Source organism: Lepisosteus platostomus, chromosome 22 (genome assembly GCF_059453375.1).
Source record: "Lepisosteus platostomus isolate fLepPlt1 chromosome 22, fLepPlt1.hap1, whole genome shotgun sequence".
In the NCBI taxonomy this organism is placed as follows: Eukaryota; Metazoa; Chordata; class Actinopteri; order Semionotiformes; family Lepisosteidae; genus Lepisosteus; species Lepisosteus platostomus.
The window spans coordinates 14,719,368-14,736,285 of NC_142632.1; the positions used below are offsets into that span (position 1 = coordinate 14,719,368).

The 16,918-nt window shown below is 39.4% G+C and overlaps 1 protein-coding gene across 1 annotated transcript; it reads left to right on the plus strand.

Annotated features, from left to right (window-relative positions):
• Nucleotides 1-4,923: 4,923 nt before the first annotated feature.
• hpda (4-hydroxyphenylpyruvate dioxygenase a) lies at nucleotides 4,924-16,309 on the plus strand. The gene is made up of 14 exons (XM_088616528.1): nucleotides 4,924-5,224; nucleotides 6,368-6,394; nucleotides 6,791-6,853; nucleotides 7,692-7,796; nucleotides 7,912-7,954; nucleotides 8,322-8,404; nucleotides 10,512-10,601; nucleotides 10,913-11,019; nucleotides 11,445-11,522; nucleotides 12,509-12,671; nucleotides 12,924-12,995; nucleotides 13,351-13,473; nucleotides 13,740-13,856; nucleotides 15,277-16,309. The coding sequence occupies exons 1-14, from the start codon at nucleotides 5,003-5,005 to the stop codon at nucleotides 15,388-15,390; spliced, it is 1,407 nt and encodes a 468-aa protein (XP_088472654.1). The 5' UTR covers nucleotides 4,924-5,002; the 3' UTR covers nucleotides 15,391-16,309.
• Nucleotides 16,310-16,918: the final 609 nt, after the last annotated feature.

The window sequence follows — 16,918 nt, forward strand, 5'->3', positions numbered from 1 at the left end:
CCTATGCACTAGCCAATCTCTTTTTGAGGGATGATTGAATTGACCAATAGACGCTCAATCCCCGCTCCAGCTAGGTCACGTGTCCAGACGAAGCGGCCAATGATAATTCACACCAAGATGCTTGAAAGCCTGAATGGTGCACACGCCCACGCCGCGACCAATCACAGAGCAGCAGGGAAGCCGTCGGTAGCCAATCACAGATTATGTAAACAGAGGAGGAAGACATGTGGTCATGTTTCTAGCCAATAGAAAATCACAGCGCGGCAGCTAGTCGTGAAACGGACAGGCGCGTATTATGCTGTCAGCAGACTGGAGGTTGGAAGTGTGATTGTCGTTGCTGATGGTTGTAACGCGTTGCGAGAGTGTTATAAAATCAAAGGTATGGGAAGCTTGGAATTTTAAGATGGGAATAAAAAATGGAAGTTTACGTCCTTCCCCCAGCACATGATTGCATCTTCGGTTTTATGAAGCATTCTTTTTTCCGCCTGATCAGTCAGAGCCAAGACAATTCCCCACTGGCCAAATGAAAGAATGAGCTATGGGCTGTTAACCCCTGGCGTGAAGACTGAACAGCCCCAGGGATAACAAAAGATGATGTCGTCCTTTTAATCGCAAGACGTGACATATATCCTCATATCAAGCTTATCTAAAAGTACGACTACGTTTTAGAGATACCGTTGCATAGTGTGTCCTGTAAGAGAAATACTTGACTCTCCGAACAATATATCGACTTGTTCAATATAACAACAGGAAGTGGAGCCAATAGGAGACTATAATTTATCATAAAGAACTGTATCATTGAATAAACAATAGTAATGTATAGAAACTAACTAAATGGTTTCTAAACTACAGGAACCCTATAGTGTTTCATTATCATGGCAGAGATGTACAGTTCCATGCCTGAAGCAAAACAACATATATAAAAGCCTCTCTCTAACCCCATCCTCCAAAAATGAGGTTTTTGTAGCTTATAACCTATATATTTCAATTGAGCCAAATGACTTTCATTTTTTTTAAAAAATACAGAAATTAACAAACAGTGATTCCAGAATATGTTTTGGAATTCTGTACCTTATTTTGGGATAAGTAGAGTCATGTTTGCTTTGTCATTATGGGTACCTTGTGTCATTGAAAGAGCCAAACACATATTATATGTGATGATGTCACATACTCACTGTTCTGTCTAACCTGTTATTCTATTTCAGGGAACCCTTTAACCTTGTGATTGTCTTGTGATACACCACAGTTAAGGTATGTTACCTGGTTGTCTTGTAAAATTCAAGGAAAAAGAAACTGCAAGCACGAACTAATAGCAAACAAGTACCTACAGAAGGTATGAAGAAGAAGAAGGTATCTTCTTAATCATACAACAAAACATTGGGATCAAATTCTTGTAAGGTTTGTAACCAGTATTCCCCATCTGAAGCATTGCTGTTATAATAACATCATTTATTAACATCATTTATATAATTTATTAAATCTATCTATCTCACCAGTGTGATCTTCTGTGTTTTGCCTCCGTATTGTAAGTACTGCAATGTGTATATAGCCTGGCTAGGTCTGTGTTTACTGGCCTGTGTCCTGTAGCTAAGGGCTGGGGTTATTTTTGTCTTAAGCTTTTGCACCAGTCTTTTTGCTTCTTCACCTGCACTGATCTCAGCTGTTCTGAATTGCTGGTATAGGCTACAGTAGCATATGGTCACACATTTGGGTATTAGCTTAGAGCAAATGAGGCCATGTCACTTAGCCCTTCACACAAGCACTTGAAAGCACAGTTGAGAGCAATACTTTAAAAAAACAAGTCTAGCAGTTATGTCCTTCAGCCCAATTGGAGATTTAAACAGACTGTGCTGTGCCTCTATCTTTTTTCCATCTCTCTTCACTCGTTCCTTCTCAAAGACAAGGTATTTCAAAGTGCAGACATGTGAATTAGCTCATACAGATCTTACCTGTTCCAATGTTTGTTCTGAAAGTAGTTGGAATGAAAACGATGAAGTAAACACAGATGTTCAAATTACCTGTTTTCTTCTAGTATTTAATTTAATAAAGACTTCCTGGTTGGAATTCTGTTCATTGAGACCAACATCATCATCATCATCATCATCATCATAATAATATAATAATAATAATAATAATAATAATAATAATAATAATAATAATAATTGCTTACACTTATATAGCACTTTTCTGGACACTCCACTCAAAGCACTTTACAGGTAATGGGGATCCCCTCCACCACCACCAGTGTGCAGCCCCACCTGGATGATGCGACGGCAGCCATAGTGCGCCAGACTGCTCACCACACACCAGCTATCAGTGGGGAGGAGAGCAGAGTAATGTAGCCAATTCATAGATGGGGATTATTAGGAGGCCATGATTGGTAAGGGCCAATGGGAAATTTGGCCAGGACGCCGGGGTTACACCCCTACTCTTTTCGAGAAACGCCCTGGGATTTTTAATGACCACAGAGAGTCAGGACCTCGGTTTTACGTCTCATCCGAAGGACATATCAGGAGATAAGTCACAAAACTACAAATAATTTGTAAAAAAATGAATGAACCAATGGAAACCAACATTTGTACTAACCGGATGGACAGAATACATTTCAGTGACTTTTCATATGATTGTTATCTAAGCAATTCAGATACACTAAGCTACAGGAGACATTCTTTGAAAATGGTCACATGCCTCTTAACATTTCTAAAATATCACATGATAAATGGTCTTATGAGGAAGTGTTGTGTTTTGATAATTACAGCAAGTGATATCTCTTATTGCAGTGTGCACAATGGGCACCATGCCCACTTATGTTTAAGTACTCTATTATGTCTCATTAAATCTAAAGTTTCTTTCTCCTCATTTTGAAAATGAAAGCTGCTCCAGAACAGAAGGATGTTTTTCTTCCCTTTTATGTATATACATATTTATACATATACATATTTACCCCTATAACCAGATGTTTTTTCCTGTGATCCTCCTGTTCAATTTTTTATTATTGAATCATTTTTTTCTGTTCAAGCAATAAAAGGGAAAACAGCTAAACAGTAGCTCCATCTAGAGGAAACACTGTCCAGTATACAGTGTTAGGAAAGTTGCTTTTCCAGCTGCAGATCACTTAACATTAAACAGGTGTCTGTTCGTTGTGCAAAAGGTGACATGTCATGAGTGTTGATTGCCAGGATACTACCTATGTAAAGTCAGTGACTCTTTCTGACCCTACAAACTGGATTGCATCACTCTTGATATTTCCGGAATCTAGTTTTTTCATGGATGGACACGGCTCAGAACTCCTGAGGCATTGGCTTCTAGTGCTGAAGGAGAAACACAGATGAGGCTGGTGTGTCCAGCGGTTTAGGAGAAAAGTTTTACTCCCAGTCTGGGCTGTGGAATGATTCTCTTGGTAGGCTGTTTAACCTTCTTGTGCTTAGAGCTACATACAACACAAAAAAATCAAAGTCCTTTTATAAGTGACTATTCACCTGTAGCAAAGTTCACTTCTTATAACAGTTTTTTTAATTCACTTAAGATAGATGTATGTTACATGGTTAATTATTGTTCTTGAGAATCTTGCGACCTACTGACTCCAATTCTGAATTCTTTGTTTTCTTTTTTTCCTGTTTTGTACCTTGATCCTTCTGTGTGGGGAAACATAAACTTTTTAAAAATCGCACACTGAACAATGATGCAGGATACAGCAGGTAAGACTGTTAAAGTTGTGCTAACAACTGCCATGTAACATTTAACAAAACCTTGTGCCTTATTCCAGAGCATGTGGCTATTAACTGCACAGTGCTGAGCTCCCATTTCCCATAATACAGTATATCGTTCAAAAGAATCGGAATTAGGCTGTTATATAGAGCATCTCCAGGAGCAGGCAGCATGAAAGGTTAAAAAGGATTTTTAATTATAGGATTTGCATTCCCAGCCCTTTTCTCCACTATGAGTAAGCCCACACAGGAATGATTGAGCTACAGTACTCATCTGCAGAAAGACAAAGAGGTTGCAATAAGTGATTAGTCATCAGTGACAAAGAATCAGAACAAGTTGCTAACTTCAAAGAATTCACCTTTAGGACAGGTAATAGAGAACTGTTAATTGCACATCAGTGCAATTTGAAATCATAGCTAGTTGAACCATCACAATTAAAATTGAGATGGTATTATCACCGGAAAGGAAAGTGAGGATCACATGCAAGATTAAATATTTATCACAGGCATTTTACAAAAGTTCAAAATATGCTCACTGTATATCCTAGAAATTCATGTTACATAATGCAATAACATAAGGACTCATTTACATGGTGCAAGTCAAAAGGATTACGTAACTACCCTCCAGGACGATGTGAACGTGCATTATGGCACTGATAAAAGATTGCAAAATGAAATGTATGTGTTGTAATGGTATATCAAAAAGCAGCCTACAGTAGGTCTCTGTAAGTGTCCTCTGTGGCTTGCTCACTAAAGTGTTATCAAATTGAGTTCCCTCCTCAGAAGCAGGCACTATGGCTCTCCAGGACTGTAGCCACATCCAAAAGCAGATCCTATCATTACTACAGGAGTTCAGAGGCGTTTTCCTTTCCTAGACGTCGATTGCTCAATGTCCCAGGTCACTCAGTATGTTTACTGTAGGGATGAGGGGCTCTGGGGAGGACTTACAGATCTCCTGCTGCTGGCCTGCCAGACTCACTCCAGCAGAGGGAAACAGGAGAATACTGTTTCACACATCACACACCTGACTCCCTGCAGCAGGGGCTTTAAAGAAGAACAAAATGAGCTAAAACCCAACCAATCTGCATTTGAAAGCTCTTGTCTGAGCAGGCGGAACTGAAACAGTGCTCTAGATAACGGAACTGTGTAATCTGTCGCGTACCATTTTGTATACATTCAAATTAAGATCTTTTTTTTTCTTTTGCAAATATCTTTTAGCAGTTTTGGAAAAGCGCAAACCCGTTCCCCAGGAAACTGTATTGGAAGATCAGTCTTCTAGAGAGTTCCACCGCTGCATGGAGAAGATCAATAACTGTGAGATCACATCTGATACCATGTTACCACTGGACAAACATGGCTTGGAGAGGACACCCAGAGCTGTCAAGATGAGGCAAGAGGGGGTGTTTTCACAGGGACCAATCACCTGTGTCTACCCACTCTCCTTATCTCACGGCACACGGGCAGCCGGGCTCTTGACTGTCTCTAAGGCCACTTGCGTTCACCACGAAGCAAAAATGGTGAGTCTGACCATTTTCATTTCACTTTATAATGTCACTACACTTTTCTTTTCTCCTCTAGTATTTTCCATCAGTTGTAAAGTAAAATAGCATTTCAGAACAATGTTTTCATGAGTTTCCTCAGAACTTTTAAAACGACCAGATTGGACACTGGTATGCCAGCTACTATTTTTCTTACCTCAAAAAGTGTTATTTCTCTTGACTCAAAAAGGAGGATAAGTTAGGCTCAGATTGAATGGTTAAGAGCTGAGGGTATTAAGAGCTATAAAATGAGTTTAAGCAGTTGATTGTCTAAATACAGTTATTAATGTCTGTGTTCAGATATGTCCACATTGTAGCCAGCAGTCCATAATATCTGAGAATGTTCCTGCAGCTGTTTTAAATACAAATCAGATCTTGAACTTGAGCAAAATATGGACAAATATCGACTACTTCACTCTGTTAAACAGTAAGTGGTTTTATCACAATATGAACTACTTTGCAAATGATTGCTATTCCACTACATTGTCTTAAAAATAGAAAACAAAATTGGAAGCTTCTGATTTTGCACTAAAATATTAAGAAAAATACTTCCCAATGTCCCGATCCTGTGTTTAAAAAGTTGATTATAAACATGGTTTTCACAGCACATAAACTTTAGATCTGGAAGGGGAAATTTTACAGTTTTATTTTAAAGATATTATAGCAAATTACATTTTTTACCGAAACAGTACATTAATTTGATCACTCTCACATGTTCTCATTTAACATAATCTCCAGCAGCCTTAATGTTGGGAGGTGGCTTTCACTTAGTCAAATAGATAGGCTCTCTGAGTGGCAGTAGGTGGTTTAATTGAGAAGCACAGGACAAACTTCCATCACCTTCCCTGGCAGTAACAGCTGTCAGAAAAATTCAATTGAGAATTAGTGCACCAGGTGGAACCAGTAATGCAATCTCACGCCATTTCCCATTCCAGCGTTTGCTACAACCAGAGGCCTAGCACGTTATTCTTTTGGGAATCCCTATATTCTGAGCACTCAGGGTATATTGACATACCTTTGTATTCTCTTGCACAACTCTGAGCAATTAAACAACACCACACTACTTCTTAAACATAAGTGATCTACTGTGAATACCGTTTCTTTCTCTCCATTATTTTTCAGACCTCCTACACTGACAAAGGAGAAAAGGTAGGTTATTATCTGACAGCTGCATTGTTGTATTTTTTCACAGAGTAAAGGTGCTGTGGTTTTTTGTACTTGCACACGAAAAAAAGAGGTCCTGTTTAAAAAAAAACAGCAAACACTTTTCCCAGCAAACACTCAATGTCCAAAAACATTTAATCTTAATGCTCTAAACTTAAGTATATAACTATATACAGTATAACACACATCTTATACTAAAGGACTCAAGTTGTCACAGTTTGGAGTTTATTTCCAGACTTGTTCTATGCGACATCTTTACTCTTATATTTAGAAGAGCTCATAGTTACATTCATGGCTTCTTGTCCTAAGATGGAAATACATTTTTGTCATCAAGTACCTTATAACCAGTAACAGGGTGTTTGTGTCATTTCTGTGTTTTAGCCAGAGAGAGGGCGATTTGTGAAATTCCATCATGTCACCTTCTGGGTGGGAAATGCAAAACAGGTAAGCTGAATTTGTTGCATTACTGAATGGAAAGTACAGTAATCGAGGATCTCTGAAACTGCCCACACATGGATAAAATACAATACTTGCTGTAGTATCATGCCCAGTAAATTCCCCTGAAAGGATTGTTGTCTAGAGAAATATGTGAAAGAAAGTTTTCATTCTTTAGCCAAACGGGAGACATTTAGTCAACTTACATTTTTAATAATGAACTCTGCTTCATCTAGAATGTTCCTCAGATTCCAATCAGTGTAATGGCAAGCTATACTGATGTTACAGGGGCTTCAGCTGATGAATGTGTGTCTCTTAACTTTTTTATCAAACCAAGTTCATTCCCCTTTTGAATATTGACATTTGCAATGTACTTTCGGGCAGGCTATTCGTGAACAACATTAAAGCCACCGCTTAAAAGTTCAGGTGATCTCCTTATAACTTTGTTCTGCTAATCTTGTGATTGTAACTAGGAACAGCAGTTAATCCAATCAACTCTTAAATAAATCAACCATCAAATGCACTAGAAATTATCTGGATCATGAATTACTTTTGTTTGCTTACTAAATGTGAGGTAGAACAAAGTGAAGGTGGAAATACCTGATCACTTAGTAGTTATGAATGAGGTTGCACTTTATATCTAGATAGTGTCATGTAGGTGCACAGCGGTCCAGGAGAAATAAAAAATTTACTGGAAAAAGAAGATGACCACATTAAGCCTCAGAAACTGAATTTCCTAGCCTTTAGGAATAGATCATGCCAAGGAGAAGAAATTAAAAACCTGAACCAGGAAGAATTCACTATGAGCGCAAGTCTAACTTGTTGGTCCTTGTTTGTCTCCTTACAGGCTGCAACATTTTACTGTGACAAAATGGGCTTTGAGCCTCTAGCCTACAAAGGTTTGGAAACGGGGAGCAGAGAGGTGGTGTCACACGTCATCAGACAGGATAAGGTCTGAAACACGGACAATCTTAAACTTTTCAAAAACGAATCATTCAGATTTCCCAACCCAGACACTAACACTCATTTTTCATGAGTAGTAACAGCATGTTTCTGTCTTCTTTCAGATAATGTTTGTGTTCCAGTCTGCGCTGAACCCTGGAAATAAGGGTAAGCTTTAATGTGAAATTCCAACACTGTACCTGAAACACTGAAAGACAGCCTTTGATCATCTATTAGAAAAGGATAAGCTTTGTGGCTCACCAGTTTTGTTTTGTTCGTTTGTGCAAAAGTGCCAAACCCAATTAATTGTTTAGATATATGATTTTAGAAAAAACTTATTAGAAATACACATCTCTGAAATCCTCACTACTTATGGCCTATGCTACATGATATTAAGAACTGTCCCTCACATTGCCTTGCATGTACAATGTGAAACAAAGGAACTCTCAGCCCCTCATCTCCCTCCCACATAACAGTGACGCGTTCCAGATGTTATGTTTTATTTCCGTTCCCAAATGTCACCTTTTCTCCTCAGAAATCGGGGAGCATCTCGTGAAGCATGGGGATGGCGTGAAGGATGTTGCTTTCCAGGTGGAAGACTGTGACTTCCTGTTGAAGGTAACTGTCTAAGACTTACCCAGGGACTGGACCACCGATCACTCTGTTGGGAGTGCAAAAGTGAGCCCCGAGGCATAGAGGCTGCAGGTTTGAGTGGCTGGGGTGCCCCTGGGCAGTTGGACACAATTGACCAAGGACTGATAGGTCTAGATGAGTTGGTGCTCTATTACGAAAACTCAAAGTTCATTCAAAAACATTTTTCTCCAGAACAGATTGCCTAGCTGTAAAAAGTCCTGCATAAAAAAGTGCCGGTCGTTAATCTACTGTTATTTGCCAGTTCATCAAAAGTTCTTCTAAAACCCTTTTGATGGACTAGGTGATAAAAATGAACCGTTGGTTGTCAGCCAACCAAACATGGATCCTTAATTCTTACTTTCATTCTTAATGTTATACTTTAGCTACCAGCAGGAGAATTTATAGGCTGTCAAACAGCAGAGTTTTCTTGCTGTTCATTTGGCTCTGTACGACCCAAATTTTGAAAACTATGTACACCAGGTTAAAGCTCTAAATACAACAGAAGTGGCATTGTTTTCTAATTATCAAGAGTGCATCCAATATTAGAAAAAGTGGCACAACTTTGGCATAGAAGCAATGAGCCTTTAAGTGTGTCAAAAAAGTAATCTGACCTCTATCCCTGACTGTGCTATGTGACGGATGTTTTAAGCTGTGTGGTATGTACAGTACCCACCACTGCTACAGCAAGCTGAAGATAAGCTGTACATACCTTTGCCTTTTGCTGGGTTCTGGGCAGCCCAAGCAACAGGTGAAATAAACCCTGGGCTGCTTCCATTTCACTTGTTTTAGTTATACTTTAACCAGGAGTGCAACAGGAATGCTCAATGCCCATTTCAGCAGACTCACTGTTCAGATCCACCTCTGTGAGGGAGCTGTGGAGAAATCAGGGTGCCAACAGGTAGGGGTAGTGGCGGTGTTGTACCCATGATAGGATAATGCCTCCTTTGATGCAGATCTCTTAAAAAACAGCATGATGACCGGAAGAGCCTTTGCCTGCTAGAGGGCGCTCTAACCATTCATTCGTGTGGTAAAGTGAAGAAGTCTGGCTATATTGACACTACCACACCTAATACCAGCCTACAGGAGAAACCACCAGATGTGTTTGTACCGATGCTTTCAGTGCTTGGTGTTTGGTCCCTGTTGTATGATCTCTAAAGCTGCAAGGGCATTTATTAGCTTGCATTCATTTGTTTCTGTTCTGAGAAAATTCAATACTAAAGAACCTTCATCGCATATTGCAAAGCTTTGAATAGCAGCTCGTTTTAACATGAACTATTACAGCCGTTTTTCAATAAATATTGAGTTTAATTGGATTAAAAAGAATGATTAAAAATATCTCCAGCTTTAGGTCACTGGTGAAATGGATTCTGAAAATGTTTGAGCTGAGGCACATGTAATAGAACGTAATGAATCAACTTAAACTGAAAGGGACAGACTTGTATGAATCTGTTAATAAAAATCCACAAAAGCCTTAAGCTTTGAACTTTTGACTTGGTGACACAACACAATGCCAAAGTCAAAGAATCATGCTTGTCGCTAAAACAGCCTAAGAAGGTTGATAAATTGAAAGTGACTTTGTTGTCAAATTGTTTTTTTCTGTACACAACCTTCAAGCTTGAGCAAAAGCATATCTATTAGCGTTATTGCTGGGAGAATGTTGTATTCTGTAATGGTAATGGAAAAAAAATCTCCATTAACTCTTTCCATTCACTGGCCTAATAGAGAAGCACACAGTATCTGTCAGTTCACTAGGAGAGCTCAGGTCTTTCAAGCTGTGATGCTGCAGGCTGTACAGTCATTTAAAAATTCTCCTGATGATCCGGAAAATTGAAAAGTACTGCAGAAGTGTCTATTTTGGAATGTATGGCACTGAAAGTTAATATTTCATATTTTCTTAAACATGTAAACATCACGTCAGATAATAAAATCAGGAACCATATTAGTGACAAGCACAGAACACTGCCATCTCTGAGGAATATAGCCAACTGTGTCTCACTGTGAGTTGTGGACCCAGCCTCAGTCCCTTAATACTGTGGTCAGTTAGGTATTCCTTTGAGCCTGTTCCGAGTCGAATCTCAACATCTTTCCACAGAAAGCCAGAGAAAGGGGGGCGGTGGTTGTTAAGGAGCCTTGGATTGAGCAGGACGAATATGGAAGAGTGAAGTTTGCTGTCATACAAACCGTGAGTCTGTGTTTTACTAAAATGCAGTGCTTACTGTCTTATTGCATATAGTACATTTAAGTCCCTTTTTGTGCCCTTGGCACACCAACTTTATCATCTCTATTGCAAAGTACAATCCACAGCGGAAAACTACAACTGAGAATGTCACAATTTAACTGCAACTGAAACTGGAAGCAAATAAATATTGAAAAGCACTGCACAAGGGTTGCAAAATTGCTTTTTCTCAATTGCTTTTTCTCAGCATTCTTAAATCACTAAATCATTTCTGGTTGAAAAACAATTAACAAAATAATCTGCATTTCCCCCCCCAGTATGGAGACACAACACACACATTTGTGGAGTACCTTGGGCCTTACAAAGGCCTGTTTCTGCCCGGGTACAAGGAGCCCACCTTCAGAGACCCCCTGCTGCCTCAGCTGTAAGGAGCCCGTTTTCTTCTTTAACAGATTTGCCTTTTAATGAAATTGAATAGCTTAAATTTAGAAAGCAATGACCGTGGAAATAGCCTACCACTGCTTTTCATAAGCACAAGCCATCAGTCACGTCAGATTAGCAAAGGCTCCACCGGCGAATGTGTATCTGTTATCTGTTGGTAATCCATCCTTTCCATCAAGCCTGCAGGATGAAACGGCCTCTCAATACAGTATTTCCTTCAGTCCGACAGAATCTTGCAGGAGTTCGATTGCTATAAATCTTCTAGATCAGTGGAAACGCTGCGAACTTCTCTGACATTGATTCAGCTTTCTGGTTTTCTACAGAACAGTGATTAACGGCGAGGAAAATGCCTTCTCCATCCCTCTCTCTCTCACACACACGTACAGTAAAACCTCTTTTCTCCTGCAGGCCACCAGGCTGTCTGAACTTCATAGATCACGTTGTGGGAAACCAGCCGGACGATCAAATGGTTCCCATATCGGACTGGTGAGAGTCACACAACAAAAAACTGTAAAGACCTTAAGTGTGAGGAGAAATATCCCCTGTTACTGGAGTTACAGATAAAAGAAAGTAGGGATCAATTTATCCCTGACCCCCAGCAGCCCAGAAAACTAACTCGAGTGCCCTGTTATGAAGATCTTACTGGGGCTTTCAGCAACAGGCTGTGGAACAAGAAAGAACACGTCAAATGTTCTTACCAACTGTGAGAGAGGAGAAGTATATGACACCACCACCACAAATCAATTAATACACACCAACATTTTGGAAAGTATATTAGAGGGGCCAGAAGGGGGCGCTCACCCTGTGGTCTGTATGGGTCCCAGTGCCCCAGTATAGTGATGGGGACACTGCACTGTAAAAAGGCATCAGCCCTCAGATGAGATGTAAAACCAAGGTCCTGACTCTCTGTGGCCTTTAAAAATACCTGGGTGTTTCTCAAAAAGTGTGAGGCTGTTACCCCAGCGTCCTGGCCAAATTTCCCTCTGGCCTTTACCAATAATGGCCCCCTAATAATCTGAACTGGCTTCATCCCTCTGCTCTCCTCCCCACTGAGAGCTGGTGTGTGGGGAGCATACTGGTGCACTAAGGATGCTGTCACATCATCCAGGTGGGGCTGCACACTGGTGGTGGTGGAGGGGATCCCCATTACCTGTAAAGCACTTTGAATGGAGTGTCCAGAATTATTACTATTAAACAGAAGGAATTATTACTATTAAACATTTTGCTCTTATACCTTGAAAACTGAGACTATAAGTTTCTCTATATGCTCTGCATATCTTTTGCATTTGATTTAGCTCTGTGCAACTCCATCAACCAGAGAGTGCCCTTCTCAAGCCTTTCGCTTGACGTTAACTGCTTTATTTGTAGGATGTCAAAGAGAACAGGGCTTTTCATTTTTAGACGTCGCAGTCCATCTCTTTCCCTCATCGTGAATTTTCTTTGGTTCGGGGGCGGGTTATGTGTTCTTCCAGGTACCAGAAGTGTCTGATGTTCCACCGTTTCTGGTCGATAGACGACAAGCAGATCCATACCCAGTACAGTGCGCTGAGATCCATTGTGGTCACTAACTACGAGGAGACGATAAAGATGCCCATTAATGAGCCAGCGCATGGGAAGAAGAAGTCCCAAATTCAAGTATGTGGAACAGGGATAAGGAATGGAAGAAGTCTGGGGTCAAACTGGAACAGTTGGAAAATGAATTAAAACCTTGGAGTGTTTCAGAGCTCCTGTTCAGAAGCCACTGGGGACAATTTTACCTTCGTTTTGCTGTGTTTCGTCAGCCCAAAATTTTGCAAAACGCTGCCACACGTGAAAGCAGCCATGAATTTTTCATACATGACATGTTTTCCTTTGGGTGATGCCAATAAAAGCTTTTCCATCCTTCAGGAGTATGTAGACTACTATGGAGGACCAGGAGTTCAACACATCGCTCTCAACACCTCCAACATCATTCAGGCTGTGAGTTCGTGCCTCCACTTACCGATTAAGAACAGATTCTGACATTCAATGACATTCTGGCAACCTGTTTATACAGCAGAGCATGTACAAGAGCAATCTGAGTGAAATACCTTGCTCTGGGGACTACAGCAGTGTCCCACCTACTATCTGAACCCACAACGCTCTGATCCAAAGTTCACAGAATTAAATTAACACATGAGGGCAAAAGGTCGTGTTGGCCAATCTAAAAGCAAACCTGCTGTTTACCATTAAACTTGTTTCCAGTACAAGGTGGGCTGTTTTGAATTTTCAGTAAAGTTATGCAACAGGTTCAAGAGTTGGTCAGATAAAGACTTTTACTGGGTTTTCTGCTCAGATTATCAACCTGAAGGCCCGTGGGATGGAGTTCCTTTATACTCCCGACACGTACTACGACAACCTGAAAGAGAAACTGAAGACAGCTAAGATCAAAGTGAAGGAAGACCTCAATAAACTGCAGGTGGGAATGTCACACGAGGACAGGCCTTAAACAACATACAGGCCTATGAACAGTAGGCAACTCAAATATAATTTTGCACTTTTAACTTGAAAAACTGGGACTTTATCCTAGCCAGATAAAACAAATGACTGTTTTATTTAATCTCACCAACAAAGAAATCCCTACTCTATATACAAGTTCATCCATAATGTGAATATTTTTTTCCCTCCATTTGTACTGTTGTGATGGTGAAACAAATACTCATGTTTGATTCCTTTTGAGTTTAGGAACTGAAAATCCTGGTGGACTTTGATGACAAGGGCTACCTTCTTCAGATATTCACCAAACCTGTACAGGACAGGCCAACTCTTTTCCTCGAGGTCATTCAGCGACACAATCACTTTGTAAGTGTAGCAACACACAGGTCACAGTAAGAGAGCTTGTGAACATGGCTGTTCAGTATCATGACAGGGGGGTCTTCTTTAATAATCACATAGCTAAGCTTGTTACAATAGATCCAAAATTTACCTTTTTGCTGAATAAATCCAGGCTACTGATATCTGCTTAGCAGAAGAATCCAGAAATTTGTGTAAAAAAAGTGTAACTTGTACTTTCTTCTGATGATTCAGAATGATTAGATGATTCTTCTAATCATTTCTGATGATTAGTTGTTGCTATAGAGGTCAGTCAGTGGGTTTGGCTGTGTTAGCACAATGAAGTGTTCACAGGAAGTTTCAGAACAGACACCAGTTAGTAGAAGACAAGTTATTAATACTTTTGTAGCTGAGAAATTTTCTACACTGTTTAAAAATTATTCTACAGGAAACGTTGACTTTCTAGAATGATTTATAACCATGTGAGACTTTTAAAACAGTCAAAAGGAAGATAACTGGATTTTACACTGAATAGAGAGGCAATATTTCATTCTGTTAGCCAAGCGTTCTTTATATTGTTCATTCCATTTGAAGCCAAATATCCTGTAGGCATAAATAGAAAACATCCATCACAGCTTGACAGCCTAGTTTATCCACAGATTCCTCTCTATTCAGGCCACAGAGCAAAACCAACTAACTTTTGGTTCTGCGAAATGACCAGCAGGACCAAAATCAACACCCTTGTCAAAACTGCAGAAATTATCAGTACGTAGCGATTGAGCTTCATTGATTATTATTCATTTTGCAGCCAAACGAAGCAATGTGTCATAAGGATTTAAAATATATTAATGTTATTTTTAATTAAATAGATCAGGGCTCCCTAATTCTAGTCCTGGAGGGTCTGTGTGTCTGCATCCTTTACAGAAATATTTAAAGCAGCAGCACCTGCAGGGCTAGCAGAAGTGGTTAAACTAATCAAAATAAGCCAGGAACAGCCAATTCCTGTCATTATGAGCCCAGCCTGCCAGACCCAGGACTGAAGATCCATGTGACTGTGACTCCATAATGTTACATCACAAATATTGTAACTGTGTTACTTAAACTCCTTAAGTGCAGTCGAAACAACAAGGAAATCGAATTTTTTTACAAGGCCCATATTCCTAATACATTTATCATGGCTCTCACAGTATAAAAACATGATCGTATCTTGTTATTTCATTCAACAGTTCAATTCAAGTGCAAAGTTAACATTTTAGATTTTTGCAGGTAGATTTAGAAACTCTTTATCCTGCTTTTAAAACATGAGCAATTTGCCTTTCCTCTAATAGCATGATGTAAACAAAGTGAGCAGATACGCATCTTGAATAAAAGCCTAGCCAGGTGGAAGAGTTTGAAAATGTTGGTTTTCCATTTCCCTTTGATCTTTAAAGTATCCCCATTTACTTTGCAGGGTTTTGGAGCTGGGAATTTTAAATCCCTATTTGAGGCCATCGAGAAAGACCAGGATGCCCGTGGAAACTTGACTATCCTGACTCAAGAGGGAGAGCCCAAGATTTTCTATTAAGCTCCACACTTTGCGGCAACAACAACGCATCAGATCCTGTACATGTCCATATAGTTGCACTAGAGGGGTCATTCATTTATTATGAAAAGACGGCAACCCACTATCTAATCCCATTTTGACCGGCCAGTTGATGCAAATTTAACCAAGAAACAAGATGCCCAAAAGCCCAAGTAAATCCTCTGATTCATGCCGCCGGCAAGTGGTAGTTTTTCTGTGGAGGAAGAAAACAGCGATACATTCAAAATGTCTGCTCCAGAAAGGTCTTAAAACATATCTCGGACCAGACCACTGAGGCTCTGTGCAGGACCGAGCCCACTCCCAATGTAGATGAATTAGCAACAGTGTGCTTATTATTAGGTGATATATTCTAACAAATGTAATGTGAATTTCACCAAATGTGATGTACTTACAAACAGTACTATGTGGGATTTGATCAATCTTACAATGACAGCTCTAATGCTGGGCATTTTATTACTACCTCTCTGACATATATTGTCGTCTATATGAATGTGGCCCTCATTGTTCTCTGTAGCTTTACCAATTTTTTTTGCTTCTTAGCACAATAATTTTACAATTGTGTTAATAGGCCAACCCTCTTTATAAGAATAGTGCTCATTAACCTGAATCCCCCAAATGTATGGATTTACGTAGCACAAAAATATTTGTGAGCATCTACATTTACAACCCTGTGCTTAAATAGCTGTCTAAAGCTACTAAAAATTAAAGGAATATTATTCAAGCAACCTATTTGGCCTATTGGATTTGGAGAAAGACACAATCTCAGCCTGGTCTGTACAATATATGGTATAAATAGCCCAGGACCAAACTAAAATTAAATTGGTGTCTATATAAACTCTATAATCTCTGTATTCACATTGAAACTCATTTCAGACTAAAAAATAAAACAAAAACTTAGAAACTGTCTTGTTTTTTTTTTAAATAAAAACAAAGTTCAGTCAAACACCAGTCAACCATTACACAAATAATATCCCCATAGGTGAGATTAGCAATTAAGTCTTATATACTATTTTTACTGAATGCAATTTGTTTTTTTTAAGAATAATTTGAGAATTACAACACAAAATGCATTATTTTGCTTCCAGGCATGAGGTAAATCTACTTTCAAGACAGGATTTTCATTGTGATAGAGCACCTGATTGTTCTCAAGTAAAATGTTTATTTATTTTTAAACGGTAGAAAATTCATTGCCTTTCTGTCAGATTGCCCATCATACTGCCTCCTTGTCATGGCCTGGAAATACAAGCATCTATATCTATATCTGTAACACTTTTTCCCTCAGATTTTCACAATTACCCATTCACAGTTTTCCATTTGTATTCCTAATAGGGTTTTGAATTGTCTTGCTCTTCTGATTCATTATTATCCATGATGTTTTATATCCAGGTTATGCCTGGAATGTATTAGACAATGATTTTTAAATGCATTTCTGCCATAGGTCATGAAACAGAGACTCACCAAGATGAACACTACGTTATGCTAAGTACATTAAACTTGCTTCTACAAAGAA